We start from the raw sequence: 14,623 nt of genomic DNA, 5'->3' as shown, positions 1-14,623 counted from the left end.
GAAAGTGTCGGTGCTTTGTTTTGGGGTATTTGTTTGTTTGTTTGTTTTCAATCTCTGCATAGGAAAGTGGTGGTATCTTTTCTACCTGAAACATGCAAATGTACTAGTGTGTTGTAACTGCTGTCCCAGATTTTCAGGGATAGTATCGTCTTTGTTTGGTCTTTTTATAACCATTCAATTCTCTAGATTTTTCATTCATGCCATCTTTTCTATCTCCATTAATGCTTCCAGGCCATGATAGCTAAGTTCATAAAAGGATTACAGATCTCTATTTATAATGTTATGTATCAACTTTAACCTCTTATAAAGTGCCTCAAACATGAATAATTAGACCACTGTATTCTTCTCCTGTATTTCCAGTCAGGGGAGGAATTGTGATTGAATCCCAGACTTACTATGCGCAGCTAGTGCTGTTTGATCTGTGACAAATCTGTGACTCAGATGAACATTGCCTGGAATCTGGAGAGGTCCCAGTTGACTGGAAGTTGGCAAACGTTGTCCCAGTCTTCAAGAAGGGCAACAGGGATGACGCCAGTAACTACGGGCCTGTTGGTCTCACCTCGGTGCCTGGCAAAATTATGGAGAAAATTATTATGGGGGTTACTGAAACACACCTAAAAGACAATGCAGTCATTGGTCCCAGCCAGCACAGGTTCATGAGGGGAAAGTCCTGTTTGACAAACTTGATTTCTTTCTATGACAGGGTTACCCACCTAGTTGATCAAGGGAAGCCAGTCGATATAATCTTTTTGGATTTCAGTAAAGCTTTCGATGCTGTATTTCACAGTATCCTTCTGGGCAAAATGTCCAGCATACAGCTGGATAAACACATAATGCAACGGGTGAACAATTGGCTGACAGGTAGGGCTCAAAGAGTTATAGTAAATGGGTTACATTGGGCTGGCGACCGGTCACTAGTGGGGTTCCTCAGGGATCCGTCTTGGGGCCAGTGCTCTTCAATATCTTCATTAATGATTTGGACGCAGGGCTTGAAGGACTACTATCCAAGTTTGCCGATGACACAAAATTGAGAGGAGCTTTTGACACTCACGAGGGCAGAGAGGCCCTGCAAAGAGACCTAGATAAATTAGGAAGGTGGGCGATCACGAACCGCATGAAGTTTAACAAGGGAAAGTGCCGGATTTTGCACCTGGGACATGGCAACCCTAGATGTACATACAGACTGGGGAACGAGAGGCTGGAGAGCAGCCCTGCGGAAAGGGATCTGGGGGTTCTGATGGACAGCAAGTTGAACATGAGCCAACAGTGTGCCCTGGCAGCCAAGAGGACCAACCGTGTCCTGGGGTGCATCAAGCATAGTATTGCCAGCCAGTCGAGGGAGGTGATTGTCCCACTCTGCTCTGCACTGGTGCAGCCTCACCTTGAGTAGTGTGTGCAGTTTTGGGCGCCACAGTATAAAAAGGATATGGAGATACTAGAGAGTGTCCAGAGGAGAGCCACAAAGATGGTGAAGGGTTTAGAGGGGAAGCCGTACGAAGAGCAGCTGAAGTCACTGGGTCCGTTCAGCCAGAAGAAGAGAAGACTGAGGGGAGACCTCATTGCGGCCTACAACTTCCTCACAAGGGGAAGTGGAGGAGTAGGCGTAGACCTCTTCACCCTGGTGACCAGTGACAGAACTCGAGGGAATGTCAGGAAGATATGCCAGGGGAGATTTAGGTTGGCTATTAGGAAAAGGTTCTTCACCCAGAGGGTGATGGAGCACTGGAACAGGCTCCCCAGGGAAGCAGTCATGGCACCAAGCCTGACAGCATTCAAGAAGCATTTGGACAATGCCCTCAGACACATAGTGTGAATTCTGGGGTTGTCCTATGCTGGGACAGGAGTTGGACTCGATGATCCCTGTGGGTCCCTTTCAACTCAGGACATTCTATGATTCTATGTTTGTCACTTTTTTGAGAAAATCATAACTATTTTTTATCTTTCTGCTTAATAATTCTAGATACTATTTCACCTGCTTTAATTTCACCCCTTCATTCAATGATATTTTTCCTTATAGCTTTTGGACATTTTTGAGTCAGAGATGGCCATTTGCTGATATATTATTATCACTAAATACTAATCTTTTTTATGTTGCTGGCCAGCAGCATTCACACTTACAAAAACTAAAATACTGGATTCACAGGGAAGTAGTTTCATACTGGAAAGATTAATAATAAATTATACTTGTTTTACAGAGTGTAGGTTTTATCTAGTCAAAACTCCTCTGTCCCTATCCCTGTTTAGCATCTGAAGGCACATTATTGCAGCCACAAACTCCACTCCTGCATGTCCACATATTCCTGCTATACCAGAGACTTCTAGTAGTTGCACAGTTTTCTTTTTGTTTCCTAATAGGAATAATAGAAAGTATTTTCATTGCTTCCTTTTAACATCTACAATAGTTAACGTTTCGCTCAGACATTGAAATTAGAATCTAAGCTGCCTAGCACTGAAAAGCTTTCAAATCTACACTGTATTAATGGAAAGACTTTAGAGTGATACAGACAGCAGTTCAAAAAGTAAAGGGAATCAGAAGAAAAGCTCATTAAATTCCCAAACAATTCACTGATTTGTTATTTCAAACATTAACTGCAAAGCAAGTAATGATCTTCCTTGTCTGTAGCAGTGGGTGCAGAACTGCATGTCCTTCATTCAGCAAAAGTCTGTTCTGGTCACAGCTGTGTATACAAAGCTGCAAGTGAAAATGAGATGTACACATAAAGGCTCTCAGTCTATTTCCCTTTGCAGCTCTCATCTGTTTGCTCTTTACCAAACACCAGAAAACATCCTCCTAAAAGGAAAGAGCAAAAGTAAATAGTGAGAAGATTTGTTTTTTCCCTTGATAAACACGTCATGTAAAGTGACTTTCCAAACATATCCCATTTAGTGGAGATAATTTAGAAATCTTGAACTTCAGCGTTGTTTGTTGCCCACCAGCATGGATCCTCAAGGCCCATATTCTTCCTGTCGGAGTTTCTGATTCCAGGATCTGGTCAGTAAAGTCTTGTTTTTGGCACATGGACCCAAGTTCTTAAATACAGAGAGTCACTTCTGTATTTCTCTAATAACCGAGGAGCTGTTTCTTGTAATTTGTATTTGTCTGCTGAACATCTCAGAGCTTTTTTGGAGGTGGGTTATTTTCTGATTTCCTTTGGCATCCCCTATATGTTAATAATTTTATTTAATCTTGAATCTCTTAAGAGCTAGCACTACTAGTTTCAGAGTCCTTAGTACTGCATGTAGGTGGGGACTTGGAACAGCAAAGCCTGAAACAGATCCAGACAGGAGATAACTCGTGAAAGACAACTGAAAGGATGGATATCACCTTTAAATGTGTCATGAAAGTGAGAGGAATATGAATTAATACATTTATATAGCATCGCGCTTTTTTACCATCCATTTCACATAGAGCACTACTAAAATGCAGCTACATCTGATGTAGTGAGTTTAGATACAGTTCTTTTGCCAGAAACACCAGGAAGCAATTTTTTTCCCAACAAGGCAGCATTAAGAAACATTTGTAATTGCATGGAGCAAATAGGACCTCAGCTTTTAAGCTCTGCTTTGAAAGATCCAGCACATTTCCTTTGAGTCAAGAACATATGCTGAAATACATTACATTTAAGTACTTCTTAAAGCTATATTGCTGTATGATTTGCACCATCTGATTTTCAGACTTGCTCCATAAGTCTCACTGTTGAATGGGAAAAGAAGGGCAAATGTTGCAGCAAATAAAAGGAACATGTGTTTTGTAAGTCTTCAATGGCTGGAGATGCTTAAAGAGCAGCTTTCATCTTGACTCCCACTCTGAGGGCTTATCATACTTGCATTTCCATGATAGTTTTTTTTGCTTAACAGTCAGGATATTGTTGTATAGGAGACAAAAAAAATGTAAGTGAAACCACAAAGAGTACAGTTGTGTTAGAACGATGTAGCTGAGGCCTTAGCTGCTAGTAGAGGTTCATACAGTGTTACTATGGATGGCCCATTTCACTGTTGTCATTAAATGCGTTAGTCAGCAGTAACTGTATTTGGGGTGTTAGGACTCCTGCCATCTTTTATTCCAAGTAAGGACAGTCCTACATCTTTTGGAGGTTGTGTTTTGTTTCTTCTTTGCATTCTCTTCTCAGTAGCCTACATCACAGCAGCAATCCATCCAAGAGTTTCCACAGAATGCTGATTATGCTTCCTTTAGGAGAAATCACTTGCATATCACATCTGGTCAAAATAGTTTGCTCACTATGCTGAGCTATCATCCAACCACTAATCAGTTAAGTGATATATATTTTTATTGCTTCTGCCATAAAGATCCTTACAAAGATCCTGAAGAGCCTGACCTCATCATGAGGCTGAAAAAGATTAAACAACTGAACTCTATCTATTTTCAGTTTCTACAAGCAAGGATTACAGCATGGATTATCTCTACATTTGTCCTCCAGTAGATGGCCTTTTTTTCCCCCTCTAGAAAGCTCTGTGCAGCAACAAGAAAGTGTCCTTTTTCTCTCCGCAACAAGAGTTGCTCTTTTGTCTAGTTTCTTACACTTCACCTGATTACCATAATATATGCATACCATCAGTGTTAGGGCATAATGCTGGGGGATTTAGGGCATTTGCCTGAACTTTTCTACAGCAAAATATTCTTAACTTGTGGTTCAGGGTAGATGGTCCATGGAAGTATATTTAGCTGTAAAATAGGTGGCATTTACGTTAAACTTTGACAAAGATGCATGATGTCCATAAGAAACTTTCAGGATTAATGGACATCTGAGGAGTTTAGAACTTGCTGGGCTGAAGCTTAAAGAATGTAAAAAAAAAAAAAAAAAAAAGACTTTGTTTAATTTTTTAAAAAATTAATCTCTGTGTTAAATTCTTATTAAACATGTATTTCTCTATGTGAAATACAGAGAAAACGAACTTATTTCCTTCTCTCTCTTCTTCTCAATCTTTGAAAAAATTATTATTTTTTTGGACACACTGCTCACTAGAGTATTGTAAGAGTTAAAATCAAGAGACGTTACAGAACTTTAGCCAAAAGCATACCCTTAGAAGGGGTAGCTGGATGCCTTGTTGTTTCAGATTTCTCTTAGTGCATTCATTCTGTTCTGCATTCAGACCAGTTCTGTAGTGGTAGTCACTTATAATCATTAATCTAGCTCATTGATATTGTAATGGGCTCCAAACATTCTCTGTGGAGCTTACATGCTCCACTGCATTTCCTTCTAAATAACTAATGATGACTTCTTCAGTCTTGTCATTAACTAGATTACCTTCCTCTAGCCAGTTCTCTTATTGATTTGTTTGGTTTGAGGTTAATTTTCTTCTTAGGTTTTTACCCTCTTAAAAGAGACTCAGTATCGGTGTGTTTGAGAACATTTTACATGACTTAACACCACTACCCAAGCACAGGTCCAGATACTGCAATACTTATTTTTATGAATAGAGGCTTTAACTGTTGACTCAGAGGCTCCTAAAAACAATGTCCTTTCCTTTCAGACTGTTTTCCTCAGCATTATAATTTGTGAACGAAAATTGGAGAAAACTAGCCAACAGTCCGGGTGCTTGGGATTATACTGCATAGCCTGTGTATAAACCTATATATAAATACACTGTGCAGTAAAGTCGAAGAATGGCCAGGACAATGAATGCCTTTCAGTTCTTGGAAGATTCATGTTTAAGTCAGGTAGACAAATTGTTCCAGGTGAACACAAGTGCACAGAGCTTTAAAGATGTGCTAGACCATTCAGTGCTTCGTGGATCACAGCCAGCTTCTTGAGTTTCAACCAGTGAGCTGACTGCTTTGCGTAATTGCGTACTGGTGTCACTCTTGGTGGCGTGTGGGATTCTCCATTCTTCACAAGCCTGAACTTGTCTCTTTCATGGTTGGGCTCATGATACACACGTTTCAGAGAAGCAGTGTCAAGAGTGCCTTCTGTGATGACAGCTGTTGGTGAAGGTGCAGTTAACTGTTCAAAACTTAGCAGTGGATTATTTAAGAGTTAATGCAGAGCAGGGGCAAGGGGAGACACGCAAGGCTGTCCTTGATTGTGATCTAAATTATGCTGAAATGTTTTGTCTCTCTTCCATGGGGTGTTTGTAGCAACTGCAGTGTTTCTTGAAAGCCTCTTCCAAACCAGTCATTAAAAGAGAAAAGTCAAAAATATTTCCGTTTCATTTGTTGTTCTGAGAAAATTGTTGACCATTGCACTTCATGCTTTTACATGCCACGTTGAAGTCTGAAACACCAGGGAGATTCAAGGTATTTAAAAATACCTAATTCTACTGGAACTGGTTCACCAGGACCTTTCATTGGTGTTCCCTGGAAAGGATGGGCTAGAAAGAAACTGGAAGTCAAGGACATCTTTGATCTGAGAATGCTATAGCAGTCTGCGGCATTTCCATAGTTCATTGTATGTTCTTAACTTCTACCTCCTTTTCTTTTTAGGCCAATGTCGTAGCTTTCTTCTGCTCCCCGACCCTGTGTGCATGACACAGATGAGCTGTCTGCCAGCTAACTGTATTCCTTGGGGCTCCCAAAGCAGAAAGGAAATACCAAACAGTAACTGAAGACTGTGTGCCTCTCCCCGGCAATAGTCCACTTATTGTCACTAGACCTTGTACATATTGGAGCAAGGGGGGTTGTATGTAAGATTGTGTATTGCATGAGATGCAGCTGCATGCCACCTGCCCATTTACTCTGCCTGTCTCGTGATGTGTAGCTATGAATTCTTTAGTTGTTTTGAAGATCTTAAGCTTAATGACAACTTGTTTTCTTGAATAGAGATTGATCCACATCTTGTCTAAAGATTACTGCTGCTGTTTGAGAGCTTGGGGAGATGTTGATGGTCCCCTCCAGTGAAGTGTTGCCGGCATTCCTGTATTTCACTATTAAGATTGCTGTGGGTCCTGTTTCAAGTGGTTGAGCAGTCTGCCCCCCAGATGGCCAGAACTCCAACAGAAATGTTTGCTCCTTATTGTTTACATGACCACTTAGCTTTGGCATTGGATTGATTATGTTCTCAATGAGAGACTGAAGATTCCTAAATCTATGAGATCACCTATCACTTGGAAGATCTGCTAGTTACATCTTTAGTGAGATTACAGTGAAAAGAAAAAATAGTTTCATAGTCAACACATACAAGAATGTCAAGCGTCACAGCATTTCAGTTATAAATTACTCTCATTCTGAAATTGTACCTTTTTTCTAGTTTTCTAGTTTATCTGTTTTAAGAGCCAGTCGTGTTGTGTTGTTTCGGTTTGGTTTTGCTATGTCTATATTTGGTAGATTAAAGTACCTCTTATTATCTGATGTCATTTCCTTTGTAGCTACCTACAGACTGAGGATTACTGGGGTGATCTCTGCCGTTCCACAGGCTTACAGTTACCCAAGAATATCAGCACATTTATAATCACACTTAACTTCAGATGTTAGAAGATTCGTAACATTTCTTACTTGGCTTTTTTAATGCCTCTGAATCATGAGGGGAAGTCATACATTTTCATACTGTAGTCTACAAAACTAGCCTCTCTGCTTCAGGCCTATGTCCTTTGGAGAAGGCTAAATGTCCTTTTGGATCGTACTCAATGAGCTGAGCATATCTTTAGGATTGTAGCTTGTGTGAGCCGACACAGGCAGGACACAGGAACAGCCACAAGACCACGGACAAAATGCAAAGAGCAAATTTATTCCCGTTACCTCGCAAACCAGGGGATTTCCAAAGCAGCACCTGGGGCAAAGGCACGCAAGCGGGGACGCAGGCACCGTGGAGCTCGGTTCCTGCTAGAGAGAGAGCAAGAGATTCTAGGCCTGCTGCTTTCGCCTGTATATTAGGGGTTTCTTGCCGGCAGTAGTTTTCCACTGCGCTTTGATCTTTCTCACAGCAGGGCAGGAATCTCAGGCATGAACAATTAGGTGCCCCTGAGTCTTATCACAGGCCTATGTTATCTGAATGCAGATGTTCTACTTGTCCAGCACACAAGACTAAACAACAGTTACTAGTATGATATATGTGTTTTTCGACACCCCAGGTGCAAGTCACTTGAGCGTGTTTACAATCCTCCTCGCCAATCTTCCGTTATATTCCCACATACGTGCTTCAGAATATGCACAGAATTACCTTTGCAAACGTTAAAGAAGGCTGCGTGGAGAAAATTGGGTGTGCATATAGTAAACAAAGTTTAAGCCATGATTTGGTTGCTGTAGTCAATAATGTACTGGAAAATTTAAACCAGGCTCTTTTGTTTGTCATCTTCTATCTTCTTTTTCTACTTCTGGAAATGCTGACAAAAGTTGTGGCTGCTGCTTCTTTCTTACTGTTTGCTGTTCTTGCGCTTCAGGAACTCTGAATTCATTAAGCTCCAACTTCATTCAAAGTCCCATCCTATAGTTAAAACAAGAAATTAAAGAGTTAACATTGTCTTCAGTGTTGCATTATAGGCATAGTGTTAAGGTTCCCGAAGTAGGTGGGAAGTTCAAACTTGAATCATGTTTCAGGCTATCTGTGGATTCAGGAATACCACACTGCATCAGTTAAACTCTTCCACTATTGGAATGTTTTCTTTACAACCATGAGAGCTGAGAACTTTTTTTATGTTTCTAATGAAAGTTTAAATTTTTCAGTTTGTGGATGTGCCATGCTAACCACATAAGCATGCCAGATGATAGCCTTGGACTGTACCTTTGACACAGTTCATCCTGCCCTGAGTAACATTTGCTCGAAGCTGAAGTAATGCTGCCACATGAAACGTTTGATAGTGAAGGATAATTATGGGGAATTTGAAAGGGACTAGAGGATGATTAAAGTTTGTATAAATAGCAAGATTCTGGATTTTGGAGATAGAATTGGAGCAGTTCTGTATAAATTCATTTTTTGTTTTTGTTAATCTGGCAAGTGGTTTATTGATAAAAGGGCTCAAGATCAAAGAGCAGAAAAACAATCATACCATCTAGAGGATTTTACTCTTTAAAAAACCTTTAGCTCACTCAAAATATGGTGCTACTGGACCTTTGTCCATAATAAGCCCACTTTTGAGTGCATTTACTGTTCATATGAACTGTCCAGATTCCAGAACAAATGAGTTCATTCTTCACATCAGCTGCAGCTGAATCTTCTCCTTCTTACCTGAGTGCCTCAAAACTAGCCTTTTGCTCAACCACACTGCTAGTCCCCTCTAACTGTTCTCTCTTGCAGCACTCCCCCAACAAATCTTTTTAAGTCAGTCTGCTCAGCTCTCCACTATATTTGTCCTGAGTCTGACACAGGTTGTTCCAGGCAAATCTCACTAAGTCTCTGTCAGTCTTTGCTTTTTCACATCATAAGCTGGGTCTTTCTACCTCTTGTCAACAGGAGTCACCTCTCTAAGTCTGCTGTTTGCAGCAATGCTCCTTTTGTAGAGTGCAAAACAACTTGTTTGTGAAGATTACTTGCCTGCAGCAGCACCTTTATGTCTGGCAGGATTTTGCTAGTATTTTCATAGGTCAGGAGAGGTAAGCCAGGGTGCAGCCAGTGCTGCAGGTATCCTCCTGGAAGAACCACCTTTCCCCCCCAGACCCAAACTCTAGCAACTCTGTGCATTCTTCAGTTACCCTGTCTGTTTTTTGCTGTCACTTCAGACACAAAGTCTTCTGGGGTCCTTTCCTGAGGATCCCCTGGGATCCCTTCTGGAAGCACTTAAATGATATCAGTGGAAAGAGCAGATGGGGTTTGTGAATAACCTGAACTCATCTGCCTGCTTGGATAGTAAGGATGCCAAAAGTTCTATCTTAAGAGTGCGTCTGATAACAGAGGGTTCACAAACCATCTTAGCAGTTATGGTGCAAGTACAGCCAGTAAAGCTGAACCTACTTTTAATTAGGAGGATCATTAATCCTATGACAATGCCTTGCATACATCCTGGACTTTAAGAACTAAAACTTCTTAAGCAGGGAATTACTTGAGCCTAACAGTTTATCTCTGCTGAGAAGGGGAGGTTCTGCTCTCCCTCTTCATCATCTTCTCTCTTCCCTGCACTTGGCTATGCTCTTCCACAGCTTGCTTTGCATGAGTTTTCATCAGATATTTTTCAGAGTTAGTTCAATTCACTAGCCCAGGCAATAAATTGAATTTTCTCACCAAGGGGCCTGCTGAGCACCAGAGCTGGTACAAGGGGTAGTTCAGATCCACGTGGCCAGCAGCAAGTGAGGGGAAAAAGAAGAGGAGAGAGGAGCGAGAGCTGCCCCTTCCAGCAGGAGTAAGGTTTTAGATGGGCTTAGCTGCTTGTTGAACTTCACCATCAGGAAGGCAGAGGTAATGCATCCAGTTATTAAAACTAAGAAAATAATATTTTTTTTTTTAGTATCTAATGAGATACAGTGGATACCGTAAAAAGAAACGAGTGCTCGTGGTGGGTGACTCTCTGTTGAGGGGCACTGAGGCACCCATCTGCTGACCTGACAGAGAATCACGAGAGGTATGCTGCCTTCCAGGCGCTAAGGTGCGAGATATTGCTGAGAGGGTGCCACAATTTGTTAAGAGATCAGACTACTGTCCTCTGCTTCTTTTTCATGTGGGCATGAATGACACCATGAGCCGGAACCTGGGTAGGATCAAGGAAGACTACAAAGCCCTGGGCGTGCAAGTGAAGAATATTGATGCCTAAGTTATCTTCTCCTCCGTTTTACCCGTCAGAGGAAAGGGGGCAACCATAAATAGACGTATAATGGAAATCAACTCTTGGCTTTGCAGTTGGTGCTATCATGAGGGTTTTGGCTTTTATGACAATGGGACACTCTTTGACAACTATAACCTGTTAGGGAGGGATGGGATCCACCTGTCTAAAAGAAGCAAGGGAATCTTTGGCAGCAGGCTGGCCAACTTGGTGAGGTGGGCTTTAAACTGAAGGACTTAGGGGGAGGGGTCCAGAGTGGTAATGCTCATGCCATTGCCTCTATTGGGAGAATAAGCCAGGCCAATCAGAGCAGAGAGAAAGGTTCCTTAGCTGCCTCTCAAGACAGGAACAAGACGGACAACTGCCTCAAGGGTATATATAGATATCACGGATCCTCTCGCGCCTCTCCTGGGAAACCTGCATGCTCGGCTACCTCTCTGAAATGCTTGTATACCAATGCATGCAGCATGGGGAATAAACAGGAAGAACTGGAGATCTATGTGAGGTTGCAGGGCCATGATCTCATTGCAATTACAGAGACATGGTGGGATAGTTCTTATGACTAGAATGCTATCATGGATGGGTACATACTTTTTAGGAAGGACAGGTCAGCAAGGCAAGGCTGTTGCCCTTTATGTGAGAGAGCAACTGGAATGTATCGAGCTGAGCCTAGGGAAGGATGAAGAATGAGTAGAGAGCGTATGGGTAAGGGACAGGCTAACACGGGTGACACTGTTGTGGGGGTTTACTACAGGCCACCCGATCAGGAAGAGGAAGTAGATGAGGCCTTCTACAGACAGCTGGAAGTAGCCTCGCAATCGCAGGCCCTAGTTCTCATGGGAGACTTCAATCACCCTGATATCTGCTGGAAAGACAACACAGCTAGGCACCCACAGTCCAGGAGGTTCCTACAGAGCGTTGACGATAATTTTTTGACACAGGTGGTGGAGGAGCCAATGCGGAGAGGTGCACCGCTAGACCTTCTGTTAACAAATAACAAAGGTCTGGTTGGGGATGTGAAAGTGGGGGGTAGCCTGGGTTGTAGTGACCATGAGATGGTGGAGTTCAGGATTCTGCGTGGAGGAAGCAGGGCAATAAGTAGGACCACAACCCTGGACTTCAGGAGAGCTGACTTTGGCCTCTTCAAGGACCTCCTTGGGGGTATCCCATGGGTTAGAGCTCTAGAGGGCAGGGGGGACCATGAGATCTGGTCAATATTCAAACATCACTTCCTCCAAGCTCAAGATCGGAGCATCCCTATGAGTAAGAAATCAAGCAAAGGGGGCACGAGACCTGCATGGATGAGCAAAGAGTTTCTGACAAAACTGAAATGGAAGAAGGAAGTCTACGGAATGTGGAAAAAGGGACAGGCCACTTGGGAGGAATACAGGAATGTTGTCAGGGATGTGACAAGGAAGGCCAAGGCCCACTTGGAATTAAATCTGACAAGGGACATCAAAGACAACAAGAAGGGCTTCTTCAAGTACATCAGCAGCAAAAGGAAGACTAGGGAAAATGTGGGCCTGCTGCTGAATGAGTAGGGTGCCTTGGTGACAGAGGATACAGAGAAGGCGGAGTTACTGAATGCCTTCTTTGCCTCAGTCTTTACTGCTAAGGCCAGCCCTCAAGAATCCCAGACCCTGGAGGTAAGAGAGAAAGTCTGGAGAAAGGAAGACTTTCCCTTGGTTGAGGAGGATCAAGTTAGAGATCATTTAGACAAACTGCACATCCACAAATCTATGGGCCCCGACGGGATGCACCCACGAGTGTTGAGGGAGCTGGCAGATGCCCAGCCTCTCTCTATCATCTTTGAAAGTTCATGGAGAACAGGAGAGGTTCCTGAGGACTGGAGGAAGGCCAATGTCACTCCAGTCTTTAAAAAGGGTAAGAAGGAGGACCCAGGCAACTACAGGCCGGTCAGCCTCACCTCCATCCCTGGAAAGGTGATGGAGCAGCTCATTCTGGACGCCATTTCTAAGCATGTGGAGAAGGTCATCAGAAGTAGTCAACATGGATTCACTAAGCAGAAATCATGGTTGACCAATCTGATGGCCTTCTATGACGACATGACTGGCTGGGTTGATGAGGGGAGAGCAGTGGATGTTATCTACCTTGACTTCAGCAAGGCTTTTGACACTGTCTCCCATAACATCCTCATAGGAAAGCTCAAGAAGTGTGGCTTAGATGAGTGCACAGGGAGGTGGATCGAGAACTGGCTGAACGACAGAGCCCAGAGGGTTGTGATCAGCGGTGCTCAGTCTAGTTGGAGGCCTGTGGCTAGTGGTGTTCCCCAGGGGTCAGTACTGGGTCAGGTCCTGTTTAACTTATTCATCAATGACCTGGATGAAGGAACAGAGTGTACACTCAGCAAATTTGCTTATGACACAAAACAACTGGGAGGGGTGGCCGATACACCAGAAGGCTGTGCTGCCATTCAGCCAGACCTGGACAGGCTGGAGAGCTGGGCGGAGAGGAACCTCATGAAGTTCAACAAAGGCAAGTGTAGAGTCCTGCACCTTGGGAGGAATAACCCCATGCACCGGTACAGGTTGGGGGCTGATCTACTGGAGAGCAGCTCTGCAGAGAAGGACCTGGGTGTTCTGGTGGACAGCAAGTTCACCATGAGCCAGCAATGTGCCCTTGTGGCCAAGAAGGCCAATGGTATCTTGGGGTGCATTAGGAAGAGTGTGGCCAACAGGTCAAGGGAGGTTCTCCTGCCCCTCTACACAGCCCTGGTGAGGCCACATCTGGAGTACTGTGTCCAGTTTTGGGCCCCCTAGTTCAAGAAAGATAAGGAATTACTGGAGAGAGTCCAGTGAAGGGCTACAAAGATGATCAGAGGCCTGGAGCATCTCTCTTATGAGATGCTGAGAGAGCTGGGTCTGTTCTCCTTGGAGAAGAGAAGACTGAGAGGGGATCTTATCAACACTTACAAATACCTTATGGGTGGGTGTCAAGAGGAGGGGACCAGACTCTTCTCAGTGGTGCCCAGTGACAGGACAAGGGGCAATGGGCACAAGCTGAAACATGGGAAGTTCCATCTGAATATGAGAAGGAACTTCTTTACTTTGAGGGTGACAGAGCACTGGAATAGGCTGCCCAGGGAGGTTGTGGAGTCTCCTTCTCTGGAGATATTCAAAACCCTCCTGGATGCAACCCTGTGCAACATGCTCTAGGGGAACCTGCTTTGGCAGGGGGTTGGACTAGATGATCTCCAGAGGTCCCTTCCAACCCTTAACCATTCTGTGATTCTATGATTCTGTGAGACTGAGCCAGATGTTGGTACAAAGCCACATAGTCTTTTAAAGCTACTTCTGTCCAAGACTCCGTGTAAAGCACAGGATGTTATGTTGATCCATGAAACAGATTTGACCATTACACTCTTCAAACTCTGCACTAGAAAACCTTCCTTTAAAAAATGAAGTTGGTTTTGAGCTAACCTGGCAGAAGTCTTTGGCTTCTAGTGCATTTTCCTGTCACTTAAAAGTAACAATTAGGTCTCTCTTAGTTTTCTGATTTTCCTACGCTCTTAGGCCTATTTTCTAATCATTGTGGGAGCTGTCTGTACACTTCAAGAGCAGAATGAATCCTGCTGTACACGTCTTACATGAACATGCTTATACAACTTAAGGGGAAAGTGTCTAAGTGCTTATTCTTTATTGTTTATCTTTATTTAACCTTCCATTTCAAATTATGGGGATAATTATGTGACCTGCTGTTTTGCTTTTTGTTTGTTTGAAAAATAAGGAAAATCATAAAATTAGACAAATGCATATTCTGGATCTGGTTTCTGTTTATTTTATATCTCTTCTTGTCAGTGGAAAAAGCAAATTAGTCAAAGAAACAGCCCTTGAATGTTTTTATTTTGTTTCACATTCTTATTTAAACAACGATTCCTTCAAGTAACAGGAACATATCTTTTTCATGATAGGTCATAAAATCTCTCAGTGCAAAATTTTATAAATCATTAATTGAAAAG

At 42.9% G+C, this 14,623-nt stretch overlaps 1 protein-coding gene across 1 annotated transcript in view; it reads right to left on the bottom strand.

Moving 5' to 3' along the window:
• Positions 1–7,661: 7,661 nt before the first annotated feature.
• Positions 7,662–14,623, bottom strand: part of ARFGAP2 (ADP ribosylation factor GTPase activating protein 2) — a 39,007-nt gene continuing 32,045 nt past the window's right edge. The window contains exon 17 of the mRNA XM_068398161.1: positions 7,662–8,378. Coding sequence (XP_068254262.1) covers positions 8,349–8,378 — 30 coding nt within the window. The 3' untranslated portion in view covers positions 7,662–8,348. The remainder of the gene's footprint in view (positions 8,379–14,623) is intronic.

Source organism: Nyctibius grandis, chromosome 4, assembly GCF_013368605.1.
Source record: "Nyctibius grandis isolate bNycGra1 chromosome 4, bNycGra1.pri, whole genome shotgun sequence".
NCBI classification, from domain to species: domain Eukaryota; kingdom Metazoa; phylum Chordata; class Aves; order Nyctibiiformes; family Nyctibiidae; genus Nyctibius; species Nyctibius grandis.
Note: the sequence above shows the minus strand (reverse complement) of the source record. Positions and strands in the feature narration are given on the sequence as shown.